The sequence below is a fragment of the Seriola dumerili genome, unplaced genomic scaffold (assembly GCF_002260705.1).
Source record: "Seriola dumerili isolate Sdu_G_001 unplaced genomic scaffold, Sdu_1.0 BDQW01000731.1, whole genome shotgun sequence".
Classification (NCBI taxonomy): Eukaryota; Metazoa; Chordata; class Actinopteri; order Carangiformes; family Carangidae; genus Seriola; species Seriola dumerili.
Window position 1 is genome coordinate 40,218 of NW_019174986.1, and position 22,283 is coordinate 62,500.

The 22,283-nt window shown below is 46.8% G+C and overlaps 2 protein-coding genes across 3 annotated transcripts in view; both read right to left on the reverse strand.

Annotated features, from left to right (window-relative positions):
• Nucleotides 1-2,211: 2,211 nt before the first annotated feature.
• Nucleotides 2,212-14,777, reverse strand: LOC111236831 (phosphatidylinositol 4,5-bisphosphate 3-kinase catalytic subunit alpha isoform-like). Its single transcript, XM_022765695.1, has 27 exons — nucleotides 14,693-14,777; nucleotides 14,443-14,546; nucleotides 14,206-14,368; nucleotides 12,208-12,417; nucleotides 11,488-11,555; nucleotides 10,978-11,106; nucleotides 10,677-10,730; nucleotides 10,065-10,174; nucleotides 9,826-9,967; nucleotides 9,665-9,750; nucleotides 8,160-8,265; nucleotides 7,906-8,058; nucleotides 7,668-7,799; nucleotides 7,399-7,523; nucleotides 6,870-6,951; nucleotides 6,561-6,725; nucleotides 5,424-5,527; nucleotides 5,229-5,328; nucleotides 4,986-5,057; nucleotides 4,781-4,887; nucleotides 3,910-4,031; nucleotides 3,731-3,809; nucleotides 3,469-3,639; nucleotides 3,024-3,141; nucleotides 2,801-2,952; nucleotides 2,562-2,710; nucleotides 2,212-2,336 (listed from the first exon to the last, which is right to left on the reverse strand). The coding sequence occupies exons 1-27, from the start codon at nucleotides 14,775-14,777 to the stop codon at nucleotides 2,212-2,214; spliced, it is 3,213 nt and encodes a 1,070-aa protein (XP_022621416.1).
• A 5,520-nt stretch (nucleotides 14,778-20,297) lies between these two features.
• The window catches only part of LOC111236832 (TSC22 domain family protein 4-like), a 7,234-nt gene continuing 5,248 nt past the window's right edge, over nucleotides 20,298-22,283 (reverse strand). Inside the window, exons 3-4 of one of the 2 annotated variants that reach the window (XM_022765696.1) lie at nucleotides 20,925-20,976; nucleotides 20,298-20,478 (exon numbers count right to left, since the gene is read on the reverse strand). In XM_022765696.1, the coding sequence (XP_022621417.1) occupies nucleotides 20,329-20,478; nucleotides 20,925-20,976 (202 nt within the window). In that variant the 3' untranslated portion in view covers nucleotides 20,298-20,328. The remainder of the gene's footprint in view (nucleotides 20,479-20,924; nucleotides 20,977-22,283) is intronic. The other variant, XR_002665736.1, reaches the window with a different exon arrangement.

Sequence of the window (22,283 nt, forward strand, 5' to 3'; positions counted from 1 at the left end):
AAACAATCAATAATATTAATCACATAGAAACAAACACATCTTGTTCTCTGCTCACTTCATCACTATGGTAACCAGCACAGTCGATGATGTCATAAATCAATAAATGGATCGGCATGCAGCAGGGGCTCAGGACTAGACCACTGCACACGTTGTCATGGTTACTGACAGGTGTGGGGGCAAGGCCTAATCTGACCTCTGACCTGAACAGAAACAGACCTTCACATTTAAAAAATGGGCATCATCACCCTTTACCCGTCTGAGTGAAACCCTGCCCCCGAAGGCTGGTAGCCAATGAGAGAGGGGAGGAGTTTCCACCGATGCTATGCTATGCTAACTCAACCTAGTCACAATTTATTGTTCCAGTGCAACAGCTGAGTTAACTAATAACTTACTATGGGTTAGAGTGCACCAGCTCAGCTAACAGGCTAGTAGTGTTAACTAGCCTTGCATGATTTATCAGAAGCTGTGCACAAGATGCTAACAAAGAGCTGATCCAGCTAACGGCTAATGAGCAGCTGATTGGTTCAGATTGTCGTCTCAAGACTTTGATCCCTGATAAAACTCCATGATATGTCAGTTCAATCAAAAAATCAGTTGAAACTGAATTCAGATCAGAAATTATTCACGTCTGATTTAGTTGAAGACGTTAGTGATCAGCTGTGGACAGAAACTTTCCATTAATCAGCTGAAAAGATCAAAAGACAAATCAACATGTTCTTTACACTTTGAAATAATAAACATCTTAGGTCAATGGTTCCCAACCTGTGGGCCGGGGACCACTGGTGGGCCGCGAAGGTATTGCAAGTGGGACAAAAAATCATCTGGAAAACAGAACAATTTTAGTGAAAAGATGTAAATAAAATATATAATTAATGTTTTTAAATGTTTTGCAGCCTGAGCCCTGAGTTGGAAAAGTTTGGGAACCACTGTCAAAATACTATTTTGAAACTAGAGCCATAATTTTATGAGAAAAAGTTGTAAAACCTTCAGAAATACAATGATAATATTGTGAGAAAAGAGCTGCAATATTTCAAATGTCAAGCAGTGATTTTAGAAGGAAACATAAAACCAAGTCCTGAGAAATGTCATAAAATTTTGACAAAAAAGTCAGAGAAACATTAGTAACATTTCAATGAGAAAAACGTTATATGATCCTGTTGGTACAAACTGCAGATATTTCTGAAATTAGTTTTATCATCACAGTTTGATCCTGTTTGATTTTAACTTAACCAGAAACATGATTGGTCACTCTGGTCTGATCTCAGTACATTGTCTCCGCCTCACAGCTGGTCAGCTCTGCCTTCCAATTGGTCAGAACTCCTGATTGTCATAATATAATAATAAGTACTGATCAGTTATTGGAGGTTGTATTGCTCTCAGGGTGACCACAGTGTTCACTTTGCTGGTTTCAATCAAGCTGGTTTCATTTAAATTCTCCAAACAAACATCAGTTTATAAAGTTACAGCTGATTCGCAATAAAATTTGATTCAAATGTACGATACAGCAATAAAGTTTTTTTCTTTTAAAAAGCTCCGTCTGTATTTAGAGCAGCTAGCAGAGCTAACAGGCTTACTGTAGCAGCGACTGGAAGACATTTATGACATCGTCATCACTTTCATCTTTTTCATTATCAACATCATCATCATCATCATCATGATCATCATCTTTTCTCAGCATGCCTATGGCATTCTCTACAGCCCCTCTGACCTATGACCCTGAGATTCAAGTTGCTATGACAAACATCCTACCAACACGACATTGTGACAATAAAACCTGCAACAGACACCTTCATCATCATCCTCATCGTCGTCATCATCAAAGAATAGTGCAGTAAACACGTGTGTATGTTTGTGTGTGTAGATCAGTGCTCGCTGACATGTGTCTGATGGTGTGTGTTTTATATAAATGTGTTATATATAAATGTGTGTTATATATTAATGTGTATAGATCAGTGCTCGTTGACGTGTCTGATGGTGTGTGTGTTTTATATAAATGTGTGTTATATATAATGTATTATATATAAATGTGTGATGTGTTATATATAAATGTGTGTTATATATAATGTGTTATATATAAATGTGTGATGTGTTATATATAAATGTGTGTTATATATAATGTGTTATATATAAATGTGTTATATATAATGTGTGTTATATATAAATGTGTGTTGTGTTATATATAAATGTGTGTTATGTATAAATGTGTATAGATCAGTGCTCGTTTGGCATGTGTCTGATGGTGTGGAAGATCCAGTCCATCTTGGTGCTCCAGCCTCCATGATGAGCATCGTTCATCTGTTTGGTGAAATACTCCAACGCCTCCTGCTGGCTCTTCTCTGAGAGACAGACAGGTGAGACACAGTGAGACAGACAGAGACACAGACAGGTAGACAAACACATGGAGGCACAGTGAGACACAGAGACACGGACAGGTAGATAGACACGTGGAGACACAGTGAGACAGACAGAGACACAGACAGGCAGAGGGTCCACCCCCCCACCCCCCACCCCCCACCCCCCCCTCCCGCCCCCCCCACCCCCCACCCCAGTGTCTGTCTCACCCAGGGCCAGGGTTTTCCTCAGGTAGGCGATGTCATCAAAGCTCTGGAGCTCGGGCATGCCGCAGCCCAGCAGGAGGGAGAACAGGTTGATGAAGAGGCTGGCGTGCTGACGGATGGCCAGGTAGGCTTTATAACACATCTCCTGGAACCTGACACAGACAGACAGGTAAACAGAGAGTGAACCAGGCAGAGAGTGAGACAGCAGGACCAGCATCAGACAGGTGAAGGGCGGCTGAGACCTCTCAAACTCCTTGGTCTTGGTGGACTCCTGCACTCCTTTACTGATGACGATTAGGAAGTCCTGCGTCAGGACGAAGGGAACTCGCTCCCTCTTGTAGCCGAACTTCTTCTTCTTGTGATCCAGGAAATGACCGAAGTCAATGTGGAACAACTGGAGGAGGAAGAGGAGGAGTCAGGAGGAAGGTCTAGACTGGTCCCCGGATTGATGGGGGACTGACTCACCTGTCCGTTCTCCTTCACCATGATGTTGGAGTTGTGTCGGTCTCCGATTCCCAGGATGAACGTCGCCACGCAGTAACCTGCACAGGACCGGGTGAACAGGTCGATGGCCCGGTCATACCTGAGAGTGTTGGAGACAGGTGTTCAGACAGACAGACAGACAGACAGGAAGACAGACAGACAGACAGACAGACAGACAGACAGGTGTTCAGACAGACAGAGAGACAGACAGACAGACAGGTGTTCAGACAGACAGAGAGACAGACAGACAGACAGGTGTTCAGACAGACAGAGAGACAGACAGACAGGAGAACAAAGAGAGAGAGACAGAGAGACAGACAGGTGTTCAGACAGACAGAGAGACAGACAAACAGGAGAACAAAGAGAGAGAGACAGAGAGACAGGAGGACAGACAGGAGGACAGACAGGAGGACAGACAGGTACTGACGCCTCCCCCCGGTTCTTGTCTTTGATCCAGTGGTGCAGGGTGTTGGAGTTGAACTGCAGCGCCCCCTTCAGGCCTCCTTTACACTGGATCTGCATGATGGTGAAACTGTTCTTCACCACCTCGATCAGACCCACACAGTCCCCGATGGACAGGCAGCCGTACGGCAGCATGCTGACACACATTAAACACACACACGTGCTCGGTTAGCCAGGTGTGTGATGATGTCACAGCTACAGTCACTGATGATGTCATGGGTTCTCACCGCAGGTCCAGGCCCTGGTTCTGCCAGATGTTCTCCATGATCTTAATGATCTGCAGAGTCAGCATGTCCTGACGCAGGTCTGCAACACATTACCCACAATCCCCCGGGAGAGTTCTGCTGTTAGCACAGTTAGCATTTTACACTGAAATCAACGTTATCGTTAGTGCCGAGCTAGCTACCGTCTCCGTTCTTGAAGATGATTTCGTTGTTGGTGAAGAGCAGCTCGGACATGATGTCGGGGTTCTCCCAGTTCAACCACAAGGGGCGCTTCGCTGAGGACATGATCCGGCACTCTTCCAGTCTAAAGACACAGACTTACTTTACTATCAGTCAGGTAATTCGTCAGTCAACCTGTCAGTCAGTCAGCCAGTTAATTTGTCAGTCAGTCAGTTAATTCATCAGTCAGACAGTTAATTAGTCAGTCAGTCAGTGAGTCAGTCAGTTAATTAGTCAGTCAGCCAGTTAATTAGTCAGTCAGTCAGTTAATTCATCAGTCAGTCAGTCAGTTAATTCATCAGTCAGTCAGTCAGCCAGTTAATTAGTCAGTCAGTCAGTCAGTCAGTCAGTTAATTCATCAGTCAGTCAGTGAGCCAGTCAGTTGATTCATCAGTCAGTCAGTCAGTCAGTCAGTCAGTTAACTCATCAGTCAGTCAGTCAGTCAGTCAGTTAATTCATCAGTCAGTCAGTGAGTCAGTCAGTTAATTCATCAGTCAGTCAGTGAGTCAGTCAGTTAATTCATCAGACAGTCAGACAGTTAATTAGTCAGTCAGTCAGTGAGTCAGTCAGTTAATTCATCAGTCAGTCAGTCAGCCAGTTAATTAGTCAGTCAATCAGTGAGTAAGTGAGTCAGTCAGTCAGTTAATTAGTCAGTCAGTCAGTGAGTCAGTCATTTAATTCATCAGTCAGTCAGTGAGTCAGTCAGTTAATTCATCAGTCCGTCAGTCAGTCAGTTAATTCATCAGTCAGTCAGTTAATTAGTCAGTGAGTCAGTGAGTCAGTCAGTCAGTCAGTCAGTCAGTCAGTTAATTAGTCAGTAAGTTAGTTGGTTACCTGAGGTTTCCCAGCTGGTGAACAGGGTTCAGAGGAGACACAAATCCCTGCAGAGCCTCCATGTAATCTGGACGAGACATATGTTCAACCAGGAACTTCATCTGAGTCTGACAACCAATCACAGCACAGCAACATGTCACCATCAGCCAATCACAGTTCATGACATCATTCAGCAGAGAAACAAAGACAGTCTGTGTTTTCATACTTTCTGTGTCTCGTCCTTCTTCTCCTGTTTCAGTGTGTCTGTCAGGTTCACCAGTTTATCCATGGCCTCAACCTGCACACACACACACACACACACACACGCACGCACGCACACACACACACGGAAACACACACGCACACACACACACACGCACACACACAAGCATGGAAAGAAAAGATCCATCATTCATCTATGTCTTCAGGTGTGTCAGTGCTCAGTGTGTTCAGGTGTGTCAGTACTAACCTGTCTGTTCAGGTGTTTCAGGTACATGCCACAGGCTCTGCAGAAAGCTTCCAGCAGCAGACCGAAGCGACGGGACACTGTCTTATTGTGCATCTCTGACCTGTGAAAACATAAAGCACAGGTGAACAGGAAAGAGACGCAGGTAAACTTTACTGATTTGAACTGTTCCTTCACTCCAGACGCCATGTCACTCACTTGAGATGCCAGAAGAAGAAGTGTCCTATCCTCTGATTGGTCAGAGCTTTCTTTATGAGGAAACGAGCCAGAGGATTGTCCAGGTACATCTCATACTTCAACACCTGCAGACACAATTTAGATTCTCACCTGACACTCAAAGCGAATCAGCTGAACGAGCGTTGATCAGCAGTCAGCAGTTTAATTATATAAATACGGTCACATGGTACAAACAGGTAGAACAGGTGACTTGTGTATAAGTCACATGTTACAGGTACATGAGGGTTTCATTCCAATTCTGTCTTTACTATGATGACCTACGCAGAGAAAGGTGTTATGGGTAACTGGAGGTCACGGAGGAGCTGACCTGCACCTTAAGACCAATGAAAGTCCTCAGTCACACTGAAAGTTTTCTCTTGAATCCTCTTCACAAAGTTTCTGTCGCTGACGTCCCTTCTCATGGACAATTGTGCTTACAATAGCCACAGCGATTGGCTGGAGGGACTGGGCCAGTGAAACCCCATGAAAACTTCCAGTAATAAATAAAACAGCAGTGAGAAATAAACAAATATTAGATTAAAGGTGCTGTTTTTCACTGTCATGGAGGTGTTGTGAAGTAGATCTCATGTCTGTTAGTGAGAAGGCAGCACATGCAGATCTACAAGCTGCAGGATGTCAGTGTTGACAGGACAGGAATCGTGTGTCCTGTCAGCAAGGGAGTGAAGCTGTTCCCAACGTTACTTAAAAGCCTCATCATTTCTCAGCTGAGCGGTCCCGAACGACAGCTCGTTACCAGCTACGTTACCAGCCAGACAGGTAGGTGCCCCTCCCATACCTGTTCATTCACAGGTGTCAGAGTCATGAACTCAATCAAACACTGATCATCAATAATACTGAACAATCAATTTACACAAACTACAGTCCCAGTCTCACACCTGTACCAGGAGGTGACTTGTACCTGAACCAGGAGGCTACTCGTACCTGTATCAGGAGGCGACTCGTGACTTGTACCAGGAGGTGACTCGTACCTGTACCAGGAGGCGACTCGTGACTCGTACCTGTACCAGGAGGTGACTCGTACCTGTACCAGGAGGCGACTCATGACTCGTACCTGTACCAGGAGGTGACTCGTGACTTGTACCAGGAGGTGACTCGTACCTGTACAAGCTGCAGCAGGTACTGCGACAGCTTGTCGTCCGTTAGGCCTTGCACCAGGCAGCGTAGAGCGAACTCTCTGACCATTGGATCAGGAAAGTTACAGTCCAACAACTCCAGAGCCGACTCGGGCTCCATCAGAGGCCATTCCTTCAACAAACAGTACATCTGTGGGGGAGGGGGAGGGGGAAGGGGAGGAGGAGGAGGAGGTGGGGGAGGAGGAGGGGAGGGGGAGGAGGGGAAGACACGTGACTGATGAGTTAAACTGCAGTGGTTAAAGAACCATCCTGACTGTGTCAATGTGGTTTGTACCTGGGACACTTCGTCTCTGGAGTTCCATTTGACGGACAGAAGCAGCTTAGGAAGAGACTCTGGGATGTTTACAGAGTAATGTCTGCAAAGAGAGAGAGACAGGAAGAGAGACAGGTACACAGACAAACAGGTAGGGAGACAGGTAGACAAAGACAGACAATAGAACAGAGATAAAGGTAGAAACAAATAGAGACAGAAACAGAAACACAGGTGTAGACAAGTAGAGTTAGACAGAGGCAGTTAGAGACCAGAGAGGAAACATGAGGTAAAGAAAAAGACAGGTAAAGACAAAGGAAAGACAAGGATGAGACAGGTAAAGGCAAAGGAAAGACAAGGATGAGACAGGTAAAGACAAAGGAAAGACAAGGATGAGACAGGTAAAGACAAACATGGAGACACAGATAGACGCAGATATGTAGAGGTAATGACAGGTAGAGACAAAGGTAGAGACAAAATAGAAGACACACTGTACACTGTCCACATGATGACCCACCCCTCACACGTGTCCACTTTAAGCCCCCCCCCTCACCTGTGTCTCCAGAGGAAGTCCTTCTCCTGCTCTGACAGCTCGTAGAGAGGATCTTTGGAGCAGAGAGAACGAAGCTGCTCTGCATCACCTGCTGAAACACTGCTGTCGCAAGCCAGACGACTGCTCTGAGACAGAGAGACGGGTTGACTATACGCCATTATGTTTCCAGTCTGTGGCAGTAGTAGTATATACTGTATATAGTATATATGTATATGTACTGTATATATATATATATATATATATATATATATATATATACTGTATGTTACCAGTCCGTGGCAGTAGTTGTAGCCCAGCTCTCTGCTGATGGTCCAGTTAGCATGCTCTTCTATCTGCTGCTCGTCAGGAAACACAACAGTCTGATTAAACCAGGAGAATTCCAGCTCCACACAGGGCGTCTCCTGCAGAGGACACCGCCATCAATCACTTATAAATCGGCTGCATCACCATCAATCATGTCTTCACAGACAGGCAGAGACGCTGACAGGTAGACACAGGTGTGTGTACCTTGTTGGGATTTGAACCGGCGACCCCAATGGGATTGAGGAGGTCCTCGAGGCCATGAGGGACGGGCCAGAGACCGAGAGCCACCTTACCCGAAACCAGAATGTCCTTATAGTCAAATAGGTTGACGTTCCCCCAGGCCAGTGGACAGTGCTCCTGATAGACAGACAGGTGAGAGACAGACAGGTGAGAGACAGACAGCTTCATTCAGCTCATTCCTAATGAGTCTCTGTTTCCTTGTCTCTGTCCTCTCCTACCTCCTTGGCTCCTTTCCTTCCCTTCACAGAGCAGATAGACAGGCAAAGTCTGGCTGAGCGAGGGAGGTCAGCCAGGTAGATGTCATAGGTGAGCCACTCGTTCCACCTGCAAACAGACAGACAAGTGAGAGACAGACAGGTGGGAGAACAACAGGTGAGAGAGAGACAGGTGTGAAAACAGCAGATCAGAGACAAACATGTGGGAGAAAGACAGGTGAGACGAACGACATGGTTGGGAGAGAGACAGGTGGGAGACAGACAGGTGAGAGAGAGAAAGGTGTGAAAACAACAGTTGAGAGAACGACAGGTGGGAGAAAGACAGGTGTGAGAGAGAAAGGTGTGAAAACAACAGATCAGAGACAAACATGTGGGAGAAAGACAGGTGAGAGAACGACATGTGGGAGAGAGACAGGTGGGAGACAGACAGGTGAGAGAGAGAAAGGTGTGAAAACAACAGGTGAGAGAACGACAGGTGGGAGATAGACGGGGGGGAGACAGACAGGTAGGATAACAACAGGTGAGAGACAGACAGGTGGGAGACAGGCAGGTGGGATAACAACAGGTGGGAGACAGATGGGTGGGAGAAAGTCAGGTGAGAGACAGACAAGTGGGAGATCAACAGGTGAGAGACAGACAGGTGGGAGACATACAAGTGAGAGATCGACAGGTTGGAGACAGACGGCTGAGAGACAGACAGGGGGGAGAACAACAGGTGAGAGACAGACAGGTGGGAGACATACAAGTGAGAGATCGACAGGTTGGAGACAGACGGCTGAGAGACAGACAGGGGGGAGAACAACAGGTGAGAGACAGACAGGTGGGAGACATACAAGTGAGAGATCGACAGGTTGGAGACAGACGGCTGAGAGACAGACAGGGGGGAGAACAACAGGTGAGAGACAGACAGGTGGGAGACATACAAGTGAGAGATCGACAGGTTGGAGACAGACGGCTGAGAGACAGACAGGGGGGAGAACAACAGGTGAGAGACAGACAGGTGGGAGACATACAAGTGAGAGATCGACAGGTTGGAGACAGACGGCTGAGAGACAGACAGGGGGGAGAACAACAGGTGAGAGACAGACAGGTGGGAGACATACAAGTGAGAGATCGACAGGTTGGAGACAGACGGCTGAGAGACAGACAGGGGGGAGAACAACAGGTGAGAGACAGACAGGTGGGAGACATACAAGTGAGAGATCGACAGGTTGGAGACAGACGGCTGAGAGACAGACAGGGGGGAGAACAACAGGTGAGAGACAGACAGGTGGGAGACATACAAGTGAGAGAACGACAGGTTGGAGACAGACGGCTGAGAGACAGACAGGTGGGAGAACAACAGGTGAGAGACAGACAGGTGGGGGACAGACAGGTGAGAGACAAACAGGTGGGAGACACACAGGTGAGAGACAGACAAGTGGGAGACAGGCAGGTGAGAGACAGACAGGTGGGAGATAGACGGGTGAGAGACAGACAGGTGAGAGACAGACAGGTGGGCTGTGTACCTGGGGTTGGAGCAGGGGACTCTCTGTGTGTTGACGTTGTCACACAGCGGCTCTCCACCATGATAGATACCTGTCCTCACGTAGATCTACAAACACACACTGGAACTGTTAGTCTCACACACACAGGACCAAGGTAACCACGGTAACTAGGGTAACCACACCTTGTCGATGTCCCTGATGTTGACGTTGACGTAGGTGGCGCAGAGCAGCCGGACCCTTAGCAGAGTGTTGAAGGCCCACAGGGAGCGAGGAGGACACCCGTCTCCTCCTCCTGGACAGGGAGACGGCTGAGGAGTCCGACGACTGAAACACAAACAACACACGTCCTCTACCTGCCACAGGACACCTGTACCAGCTCTTGATTGGCTGGGACACATGCGTGACAGACTAGCTGTCGTACCTGTACGAAGGTGTGACGAAGCCGGACGCAGGAAGCTGAGAGTAGAGACTGTCTTTGGAGACGAGCATCAGGTGAGGGAGACGACCCACGATGATACAGGACCGAATATACTGCAGACAGACAGGTGGAGACATGAGACAGGTGGGGAGATAGAGACAGGTGGAGATAGTTGGAGAGAGAGAGACAGGTGGAGACATGAGACAGGTGGAGACATGAGACAGGTGGAGAGAGAGAGACAGGTGGAGACAGTTGGAGAGAGAGAGACAGGTGGAGAGAGAGAGAGGAAGGTGGAGACATGAGACAGGTGGAGACAGTTGGAGAGAGAGACAGGTGGAGACATGATACAGGTGGAGACAGTGAGGCAGGTGAAGAGAGAGACAGGTGGAGACATGAGACAGGTGGAGACATGATACAGGTGGAGAGAGTGAGGCAGGTGAAGAAAGAGACAGGTGGAGACATGAGACAGGTGGAGACATGATATAGGTGGAGACAGATGGAGCCAGGTGAAGAGAGAGACAGGTGGAGACAGTGAGGCAGGTGAAGAGACAGACAGGTGGAGACAGTGAGGCAGGTCATCAGTGTCGGTTTGTGTTTTAACCGTGAGGTTGTTACCTTGTACTGACTGAGAGGATACTTCTCCAACAGGTACTCATCACAGCCACACACCTGAGGAGACAGACAGGTAGACAGGTGAGTCAGATAGACAGGTAGACAGACAGACAGGTGTACCTTCAGGATGTACCTGCCCTCGTACTCCTGGACACAGACAGGTAGACAGACAGGTAGACAGACAGACAGACAGACAGACAGACAGACAGACAGACAGGTGTACCTTCAGGATGTACTGGCCCTCGTACTCCTGGATACAGACAGGTAGACAGACAGACAGACAGACAGACAGACACAGGTGTACCTTCAGGATGTACTGGCCCTGGTACTCCTGGACACAGAGGCGGAGCTGCTGAGGTGACAGGTGCATCGAGCGGCTCTTCTTCCTGATGGACTCGGCGATGAGCTGCTCAGGTAAGCTGTCATGACTCACCTGTGCACAGACACAGATATGACAGAATGTTCTGTTTGTTCTTGCTACAGTCAGGAGATCGTCTGACTGGTTTCTCTCTCATGTGGAGGAACACTTTGGCGCCCCCCAGTGGCTTTGTCAACAACACACGTTGACCTTCGTATGAAATAAAGGTCAGGTCTTAACCTGGGACTCATCACAATCTACCTATACCCAGAACCCACCTGAAGGCTCAGCCTACTTCCTAGGTCACTGCCCGCTCCCTGCTGTGTCTGTCTTCATATTAACGGTGTACGTTCGTTATATGAATCAGAGCAAAGTAACCAGCTGCTTCCTTCAGGTCTTCAGGGTTCACGCCTGACGTCCTGACATCTCACAGGACGGACACAAAACAGGATTTACCTTCAGAGTGTACTTCTGTTTGGAGTTGGACGGAGACACGATCACCCAGATGGTCACAATCAGCCTCCCTGCAGGGAGACAGGTAGAGACAGAGAGAGACGGGTACAGAGACAGAGGAAAAGAGAGACAGGTACAGAGACAGAGAGAGAGACAGAGAGGTAGAGATAGACAGGTAGAGACAGACAGAGAGAGAGACAAGTACAGAGACAGAGAAGAAGAGACAGAGAGAGAAACAGGTACAGAGACAGACAGGTAGAACGTTATCGTCCTTCATTTTGACGCTCTCTGTCCTCTCAGACTCCTCTCATGGATGGACGTCCACATGGACACTCAGTGTCACTCATTGTCCATGTGGACATCCATCCATAAGGCCTCCAGGAGTCTCCAGGAGCCCTGGCTTGTGTCCTGACCTGTGTCCAGGACTTTGCTGTGTTTGTGAGGACTGTTGTGCTGACTGCCCCCCTCCCTTTAGAAATGTCAGGTCCCTCCTCAGCCTGTTTCTGATCTTTACACATTCAGAGTAAATTCAACTGAAGTCTCAAGAAAATATTGATGATATCAGGATTTGATTTTTTAACAGCTGGTGGAGCTGAGTCTGCAGCTGCTGCCATTAAACCACCACAGAAGAAGATGAGCTAACTGGTGAGCTCACTGGTGGGCGGAGTTGCCATCAGAGCGCCTGTCTCATGAGTCACACGGGCAGTCAATCTCAGGGAGTACCTTTGTCCAGCTTGCTGTAGATGTGCTGGGGGAGTTGGGGGCTAGACTCCACGTTGGGGGGGTACACATAGAGGGCCTGGCTGTGGGCCCCTCCCCCCTCCCTCTCCTCCATGGCCTCTCTGCACACACTCAGTATGGCGCGCCGGAAGTCCTGAATCTCCGGGTCCTTCATCATCTCAAACTCACAGACCGGCATCCCAATGGCAAATCCTGCAGGCAGTGAGGGTGTTAGTGAGTGTGTGTGTGTGTGTGTGTGTGTGTGTGTGTGTGTGTGTGTGTGTGTGTGTGTGTGTGTGTGTTTGTGTGAGTGTGTGTGTGTGTGTGTGTGAGTGTGTGTGTGTGTGTGTGAGTGTGTGAGTGTGTGTGTGTGTGTGTGGGGGGGGGGGCAACGACTCTGGGAGATGGAGTTTGATGAGTGATGAGCTCCTCAGGGTGATACTCAGTGAGGAGGTGTTAGATGTAGGTGGCCTGTCCTCTGGAGCTACAGTACTCCTCTTTGGTCCTGATGGGTGCAGACAAACCCAAACCACAGCCTGAGAACCAGTCCAGACCTGGATCCCTTCAACCCTCTTAGCCCCATATTGGGACCAGAGCTGGACGGACCCTGTCTGGGCCTGTCATCACAGTCGGCTCCTGAACAAGACGGTTTTCAACCCAAACAGTTCTTCTGGTCAGCCCTCCATGTTAGTCCTGTCAGAATCAAAATACTCTCATCACTCACCCGATCAGGGTCTCCTCCCTCCTCACTATCCAGGGAGTTTTTCTGTCTTTCAGAGCAAGTGCAATGCATGATGGTCTATATTGTTTGGTTAGTGACCATCGCTGTGTCTGAAATCCCTCACTACTCTCTCCATAGTCACTATATAGTGAGTTCTCCATGTTGCAGTGCTGTCTGAATGTACAGTGAGAATCATTATACCCTATATAGTGGACTCATAGTATCCCACAATGCATTGTGAAAAGTTCCAACCAAACAATATATCCCATCATGCATTGTATTCATGCTGAAAGACAGAAAAATTGGTGCTGAGAAAATGACCTGAGAATCTGAAAGTGTTTTTACCAATGAGCTCTACACTGAACTCCCTGGAGGAGGGAGTAGGGAGGAAAGAGGAGGGAGGAGGGAGGGAGGGATTTAAGACACAACCCATCAGTTGTACACTACTTTTCATAGTGCATTGTGGGATACTATGAGTCCACTCTATAGAGTACAATAATTATCACTGTACATTCAGACTGCACTAGAACAGGAGAACTCACTGTGTAGTGACTACAGAGGGAGTGATGTCAGACACAGCCTCAGTGTCATGTTTGATGAGCAGCTCGCCTCGTGGTTTTTGTGTCTTTGTTCTAAACAACATCAGAAACATCAGGTCTGACCTGACTCCACCTGGTCCTGGTCCAGACCCTGGTTCTGTCTCACCTCCCTTCACACAGTGAAACCCTGACAGATGGTCTGTGATCACCTGTCACTCTGCTGCTCGTCGACCTCCGCTGTCAACCACGACCCCTTGAGTCAGGTTATCTCTGAAGCTGCTTCAGAGAAACTTCTGGGTCTGAACAGAGACCTCAGTTTCTATCAGAACCTGTTGAAGTCTCTTCAGAGAGAACCTCCTCTCTGACCCTCTAACACCCTGACCAGCTCTGACTTCACATGATCTCCTTCACTCATCAAACACATGTCGGTCCTGACACCGCAGTCTGAAGCTGCACTGATGACCCTCACTGAGTCTCTGAGGATGAAAGAGCCACATGAGGAAATGTTACATGTGTTACCTTCCAGCTGCAGCATCTGTTCCCTCTTAATCATACACTAAATGAGGAACTAATGACGTTAGAGTTCCTGTTAGAACCACAGCAGGCCACCACATCTTGGAGTATCATCTGATGGTGGATGAGGAGGTAACTGACCAATGAGCTGACTGATGAAAGGTTATGACAGGTGATGACAGGTGATGACAGGTGATGACAGGTGACATCCGGTGAGGTGTGTCCTACCTATCTCTCGGTTCAGGATCTTCTCCTCCCGGTTGCCCAGCGGCTCAATAACCTTCAGTATCGGGTGAAACAGTCGGAGGTCGCACAGCCGCCTTGTCTCGTCGTAAAACTCTTCCCTCTCTGCTTCCTGGGTTACACCCACAAAGATGTAACACGACTCCTCCTGGCCAATCACAGAGCAGAGATTTATCACTGTTCATCATGGAGGAGGTGGGTCAAAGGTCATACTGAGTGTACCTGCAGCAGGTGGTACAGCGGGTACTTCCTGGCCTCCGTGAACAGCTGCTGCTTGATGCTAATGAGCGGAGTTTCTCTGAGACACTCGAGACTGACCATCATCCCTGAAACACAGCAGGACACCATCAGAGACCAGACAGGAGCTGTCCAGACCAGACCAGACAGGACCAGACTGGACTGGACCAGACCAGACTAGTATGGATCGGACTGAACCGGACTAGACCAGACCAGGAGAGAAACAGTGTCATACCATTAGGTAGGCAGCAGTCCACCAGGATGCGGGGGGGCATCAGGTGGAGTCCCCATAGTTCCCCTGACGATGGCCTTGGTGCCATGGCACCACCAATGACAAGCTGTCTCACCTCAGCACTGGGCTATCTGGACAGGTAGACAGACAGACGGGTGAAACCACACAGGTCCTCTTTAACCCTGATTGGCTCCCAACTCCTGTTTAACTTTTCCAGTCCAGTTTAACTCTTCTGGTCCTGTTTAACTCTTCTAGTTCTGTTTAACGCTTCTAGTTCTGTTTAACTCTTCTGGTCCAGTATAACTCTTCTAGTTCTGTTTAACTCTTCTAGTTCTGTTTAACTCTTCTGGTCCTGTTTAACTTTTCTACTCTGTTTAACTCATCTAGTCCTGTTTAACTTTTCCAGTCCAGTTTAACTCTTCTAGTTCTGTTTAACTGTTCTGGTCTGTTTAACTGTTCTGGTCTGTTTAACTCTTCCAGTTCTGTTTAACTCTTCTAGCCCCATTTAACTCTTCTAGTCCCGTTTACCTTTCCAGTCCAGTTTAACTCTTCTGGTCTGTTTAACGCATCTAGTCCCATTTATCTCTTCTAGTCTGTTTAACTCATCTAGTCCCGTTTACCTTTCCAGTCCAGTTTAACTCTTCTGGTCCCGTTTAACTCTTCCAGTCCCGTTTCACTCTTCTAGCCCTGTTTAACTCTTCTGGACTGATAAGATCAATCAGGGGGTGATCAGGAGAGTCTACATCATCGTTTTCAAATGTCTCTCTTCTGTCCAGCCACACTACAACCCCAGAGTTTCAAAATAAAGCTTTTTAATTTCACATGTGAAATATAACATTTTAATTTCTGTTTCATGTCTGTCTCATGATGTGACTGTGAGACACATTTCAGCACATGTGAACTTCATATGTAACAACATGTTGTTTTCTAAACATGTCACAGTTAATCACATGTGAAATGCTGCAACACGTCAAATGATCATGTGACTTTATGACATGAAATTCAGGATCATTCGACAAAATGTTGATTTGTTAGTTTTTTACTTTTCATGTTTTTGTTTCTGTTTAAATCTCTTCACATCGTTCATGTCTCATATTGTCTTTGTGTTTTTTCAATGAAGCGTCAAACAAAGAAAGACGCACACTCTCTCTCTCTCACACACACACACACACACACACACACACACACGGTAACATAGTGCTGTGTGTTTCCTGTGTAATGGGGGGGTTTCCTTCAGACTTATTTTCCTGTTGACCTGCTGATTTAAAGGAGCAGTCGGTCATGTTGAAGCTGGATTAATGTCACGTTGAACAGACAGAAAATAAAAGATGAAAATTCAAATTAAGGTTTATCAACAAAATAAGAGACGTGTCTTCAAGGTTAGAAGACATTTTAAACAACAATGGTGTCCTGAGCAGAGTGAAGCCATGCCAAGCCAATGATGACTGATTGACTGGCTGTCTGTCTGTCTGTCTGACTGATTGACTGACTGTCTGATGACTGACTGACTGTTTGAGTGACTGATTGACTGACTGATGACTGACTGACTGACTGACTGTCTGATGACTGACTGACTGACTGACTGACTGTCTGACTGATTGACTGACTGTCTGATGACTGACTGACTGACGACTGACTGACTGACTGATTGACTGTTTGAGTGACTGACTGTCTGACATGTGTAGTGCAGAGAATTATCAAAGTATTTATTGTACTGCAGTACTATACTTCATTCATATATTCAGATACACTGTAGTAATGCAGTACTTTTACCACAACCAGATCTGAGTACTTGACTCACCACTGTAAACTGTACTGTATAGATTATTATTAATTAACTGAATATTAACTGATCAATACAACAATCATTTAACTTTATAAACAGGAATTTACGGACTGAACCTTTATCAGCAGTTTATCCTTCTCCTCGCCTTGTCTCCTCTCCTCCTCTCCTCGTCTCCTCTCTTCTCCTCATCTCTTCCTAATCCTGTCTCCTCTTCTTGTCCCCTCTCCTCATGACCTCAGACTAAAATATGGTTGCCATGACAACGGCAGCGAGAGCATCACAGAGACTCTTTGTTCTGTCAGTGTCACTCACCTGAGCTCGAGGCTGCCGGTCCAGCTGCGCCTGCCTCCAGTCATAGCGTCGGTTTGTCCCTCTTTCTGTCTGTCTGTCTGTCTGTCTGTCTGTCTGTCTGTCTGTCTGTCTGTCTGTCTGTCTGTCTGTCTGTCTCTCTCTCTCTCTCTCTCTGTCCTCTAGCGTCTTTGTCTCCGGTCACGTTTAAACCGGTGGATCCATCAGTCACCGCCCCTCAATGTTTCTGTCCGACACAAAGAGACACAGTCCCAAATAAACCGTCACTGCTAACGGGAGACTTGTCTGTCTGTTTGTCTGTCTACCTGCCTGTCTGTCTGTCTATCTGACCGCCGGTCTGTCGGTTCCTGTAGCCGGTATCCGCAGCTGCAGCAGCGGGAGAGAAGCCGTTTCTCACCGGGAGCCACAGAACAATGTGCTGGAGGAGGGGGGGGGGGGGTGGGGGTGTCGGGGGAGTGAAAAGGGAGGAGGGGGTTAGGTGTCGGCTCTTCCTGTCCTCTTCCTCTCTTAAAGGGCCAGCAGCCTCACACAGAGAGCGGCACAGATAGGAGGTCTCACTCTGCTTCGGTTTCTGAGGTTCCTGAGAATTTCCCGCGGTTTGTCATAATAATACATCAGATTCACGGTGTACTGCAGTAGTTCATGTAGCTGTACTACTAAGGTAGTGATACTCTGTATACAAATACTTTATTATACAGTTAAAGGTAGTGATAGTCTGTGTACAAATACTTCTTTATCCAGGGCCGCAGGAAGATGATTTAAGTTGGCGGTGCTGTAGAGGGAGGAGCATTTTACCACAACCCATGATACAACAGAGGTCTACAACAATACTACAACACACGCAAAACAGCAGCAGCAGTAACAACAGCCATGTCTATGAAACAGACTGAGTAATGCTGTAACATTGTAATACACAGGTCCAAAAGCCCATTGCACACAGCACACAAGACAATATCCAAATACGCATTATTTGAATAAAGGTAAATCCCTGTGATGTTAAAAGTAATTGACAGCTTAATATTAAACTGCTCGACAGCATCTTAAACTAAACATTTCACCTTGAGCTGCAGGACAGGTGCTCCAGTAGTTGGAATAATCCGATGTGGTCTTGCGCTCAGGTGTTGTGGAAAGTCTTTCAACCGGGGCGTGGATGTCCAATGAGTTCGACATGTCAGACTGGACATGTATCAGGGAGAGGTAAGTCAGTCTCTTCTGGGTCATGGTGTTGTAGCCATGTTTTCACACGGTGCACTGAGGAGGAGGTCCGCTCAGGTGAGGTCATGGAGATGGACAGGTATAGACATCTATGAGTTTTTAAGCTTCTGTTAACAGAACTCAGAGAGGCTCCTCAAATGCCACCATTTCAGCACTAGCTTGACACCTGTTAGCAGCTAGCTCCTTGGTGGTAGCGGTGCTAAAGCGGATACTCTGGTGGCTGCCGGTGGCGACAATCTTTGAGGGAAAGTTACAACCAACCGAAAACGATGTGGAGCTGCTCTCCTGGGAAGGTTGGACGTAATCGCTGTTCTCTTTAACTGGTGGTTTGCTAAAACAAAAATCTAATACATGCAATACGCTTTTCCTCTGTTGTGATTTTTTCCTTCCATTAGCTATCAATGCTTCAGCAGCCAGATGTAAACTTACAAACCCTACCTTAGAGTTGACATGACCTGCCCCACATTGCCTCTGATTGGTTTTTGATTGTTGCCTTCGCTGGTTGGATTGGCCAGGTTAAGGTCATTCTGAGGCAGAGTAGAACCGCTCGTCAACACTATTAGAACATCATGCTGTCGCTGTTACCATGGCCAAGTCAGTATCAGTAACACCACACTGACATCGTTCTGACCTCAGAGTGAGACCTCTGCTCACACACACTATCTCTGTCAGACCAGCTGCAGGTTAAAGGACAGGTACACTCAAACATACTGATGATGACATCATCAAGGTGCACAGCTCACTGTTACACAGGTAACCAACCAAAACACCTGAGAGTCCATTATCATCCCTGATCTGCTCCACAGTCCTAAAAGAGGTTCCTGGGTTCTGGTTCTGGTCATGGTCCTGGCTCTGGTTCTGGTCCTGTTTCTTGTCGTGGTTCTGCTATGGTTACCTGTAGTTTAACGTCTGCCAGCCAATCAGAGAGCAGGATTCAGGATACATACTAATACCACACAGTGACACAGTTCATCTTAATCCTGCTTTTGTTTTTCACATTCTCTTTGTTTACCACCAGTGTGTGTGTGTGTGTGTGTGTGTGTGTGTGTGTGTGTGTGTGTGTGTGTGTGTGTGTGTGTGTGTGTGCGTGAGTGTCTGTGTGTGTTCGTGCGTGAGTGTCTGTTTGTGTGTGGAGGCAGCGGGGTTTGATGGATTAAGGATTAAAGTGATTCCTCTCGTGTTTTTGTTTTTATTTTCTCTCCATCTTTATCCTGCTGATCTCTCCAAACGATGTCTCCCAGCATGCACTGCGTCTCCTAGCATGCATAGGGCCACTGTCACTATGAACACACACTGTCCTGCTGCCACTAAATCACCACAGCACCAAGCGTGGATTAATCTGCTGCTGAAAATAGTCCCCAACAAATAAAGTACTTCCTCCTGTTTGATTGACGTGTCATCTTCATCATCATCTTCTTCATAACCTTCATCATCATCATCACCTTCTTCATCACCATCATCACCATCTTCATTATCATCATCACCATCTTCATCACCATCTTCATCATCATCACCATCATTATCATCACCATCTTCATCATCATCATCATCATCATCTTCATCGCCATCATCTTCATCATCGTCATCACTATATTCATCATCATCTTCATCACCATCATCATGATCATCATCAAATCATCATCATCATCAGTGCAACCCAAACAAACACCATCCGTCTGTTCTTCAGTTAGACATGATTAATTTATTACTCTTCATCATCACATTCATCAACATCTTCATCACACAGAACAAATCAAACCAACTAAGGATTCTTGTTGTCATGGTTACAAGGGTCCTCATTAGTCGATTATCAGCCTGTTAGGGGGCAATGGTCTGTGGGGGGGTTTATCACCTGGGTGCTCAGGTACAGAAGACGAGCGCACCTCAGTTAGACACCTGCCACCGACCTGAACCTGGTCCAGCCTCTGTGGACTGTACTGGTTCTGGTCTGGGTCCAGATACCACAGGGACCTCAGTCTGGTCCAAGTCTCAGAGGACAAGTGTGTTTGTTGTGTGTTATGTTGTGTGTTTGTTGGCTGTTATGTTGTGTGTTTGTGTGTTTGTTGTGTGTTTGTTGTGTGTTATGTGTTCGTTGTGTGTTTGTTGTGTGTTATGTTTTGTGTTATGTTGTGTGTTTGTTGTGTGTTATGTTGTGTGTTATGTTGTGTGTTTGTTGTGTGTTATGTTGTGAGTTATGTTGTGTGTTTGTTGGCTGTTATGTTGTGTGTTTGTTGGCTGTTATGTTGTATGTTTGTTGTGTGTTATGTTATGTGTTTGTTGTGTGTTTGTTGTGTGCTTGTTGTGCGTTATGTTGTGTGTTTGTTGTGTGTTATGTTGTGTGCTTGTTGTGCGTCAGTGTTCTCAGGATGTGGTTCTCTCTCTCCAGTTGTTGGTTTTTCTCCTGCAGTTCTCTGATTTGTTCCCTCAGAAGCTCCACCTCCTCTCTGACCGCCAGCATCAGGTGACTCTTTACCAGGTCCTACACACACACACACACAGACGCACACACACACACACACACACACACACACAGACACACGCATACACACACATACACACACACACACAGACACACGCACACACTCACACACACATACACAGACACACGCACGCACACACACTCACACACATATACACAGATCAGTGTGTTTCCTCAGCCAGCAGAGGGCGCCATCACACCACCTTGACTCACAGTCAGAGGATTCAAACAAACTGATCAATGATCAATAAAACACCAATAAAAACATTCAACAGCCAGAAGAAGATGAAGAACAGGGACTAATAAATTACATCACATGACATGATTAGAATAAATGAATGATAATTCATTTTTGTGTTTCAGTTTCTGGACATTAAACAGTTAATAGTAGAATCACAGTAGAATCTGTTACACTGCAGTAGAGTCACAGTAGAAATCAAACTTACCATGGCCTGCTCGATTTTGTTATCAATTGCGACCAGACTGTTACTGGAGGTACTGTAGAGACAGAGAGACAGACAGGTGAGAGACAGACAGGTGGGGTAGTAAAACATTCAGTACACAGGTGTAATAGATTTTATACCAAACATAATGTAAGCTCACGGTTTTCTTGAAATGATCATTGTTTAGTGTAATTACACTAACTGCACACTGAATTATAAAAACCATGAGTAATACAACATGAGCTGCCATTACCAAATGATCTGGTTCACTAAAACCTATGGTGGCCCAGAAGCTTCAACACAAATACAAAAGCCACAACACAAATACAAAAGTCAAAGCATAAATACAAAGGCGACAATACTAATACAAAAGCCACAGCACAAATACAAAAGTCACAGCACAAATACAAAAGCATCAACACAAATACAAAAGCATCAACACAAATACAAAAGTCACAGCACAAATACAAAAGCATCAACACAAATACAAAAGCATCAACACAAATACAAAAGCCACAACACAAATACAACGGCAACAACACAAATTCAAAGCCACAGCACAAATACAAAAGCCACAGCTCAAATCACAAGCAACAACACAAATCCTGTGTGACATGTCAATGGCTCGTTAGTCAATACTTTATTAATCATTTCAGCTGCTGATCAATAAGCTGTTTTCTAAGATGTGTCGACATCTGTCTCTCCAGGTGAATGTGAGTTCACCTGGAACGGAGGTCCTGCCCCCTCTATTTTCGTGCCTTGGTTACCTGTGACAGAACAGCAGCAGTGACATCATGGTGGCCTCAGAGCCCCGCCCGCTAGGCAGAGCTCTAACAGGAACTGACCAATGAGGGTGAGGACTGGCGGGCAGCAGGTGATTTTGGGATGGGGACTGGGGAAGAGACGGGGCCGATGGGGTCATCTGAGGTCGTGATTGCTTGCTGCTTCTGGCCTGGACCTCAGTGATTGGCCAAGTCCTGGAGGGTGGGGTTGGCCTGGTGCTTGGCCATGAGTCCCTGACACCTGATCCGTGACCTCTGACCTTTCTATGATCCCGTAACACAACAGTTGTCTCTGGTTGCTTAGCAAAAAGCTGCAGAGTCCTGAGAGGGAGGGGTGGGGTCGACAGAGGACGCCGCTGAGGGCGAGGATGGGGGGCAGGATCAGAGAATGGAGAAGACAGCTGCTGTCGCCCCGAAATCATTTTCTTTACATTACCAAACATCTCCAAGCAATCACAGCCCACCGTCAGACATTACCATCCAATCAGAGCTCAGCCACAGACTGCAACATGCCGACCGATCACAATTCAGATCATCCAATCAGGGAGTAATTCAAAGGCTGTCCAATCAAAGACGAGTC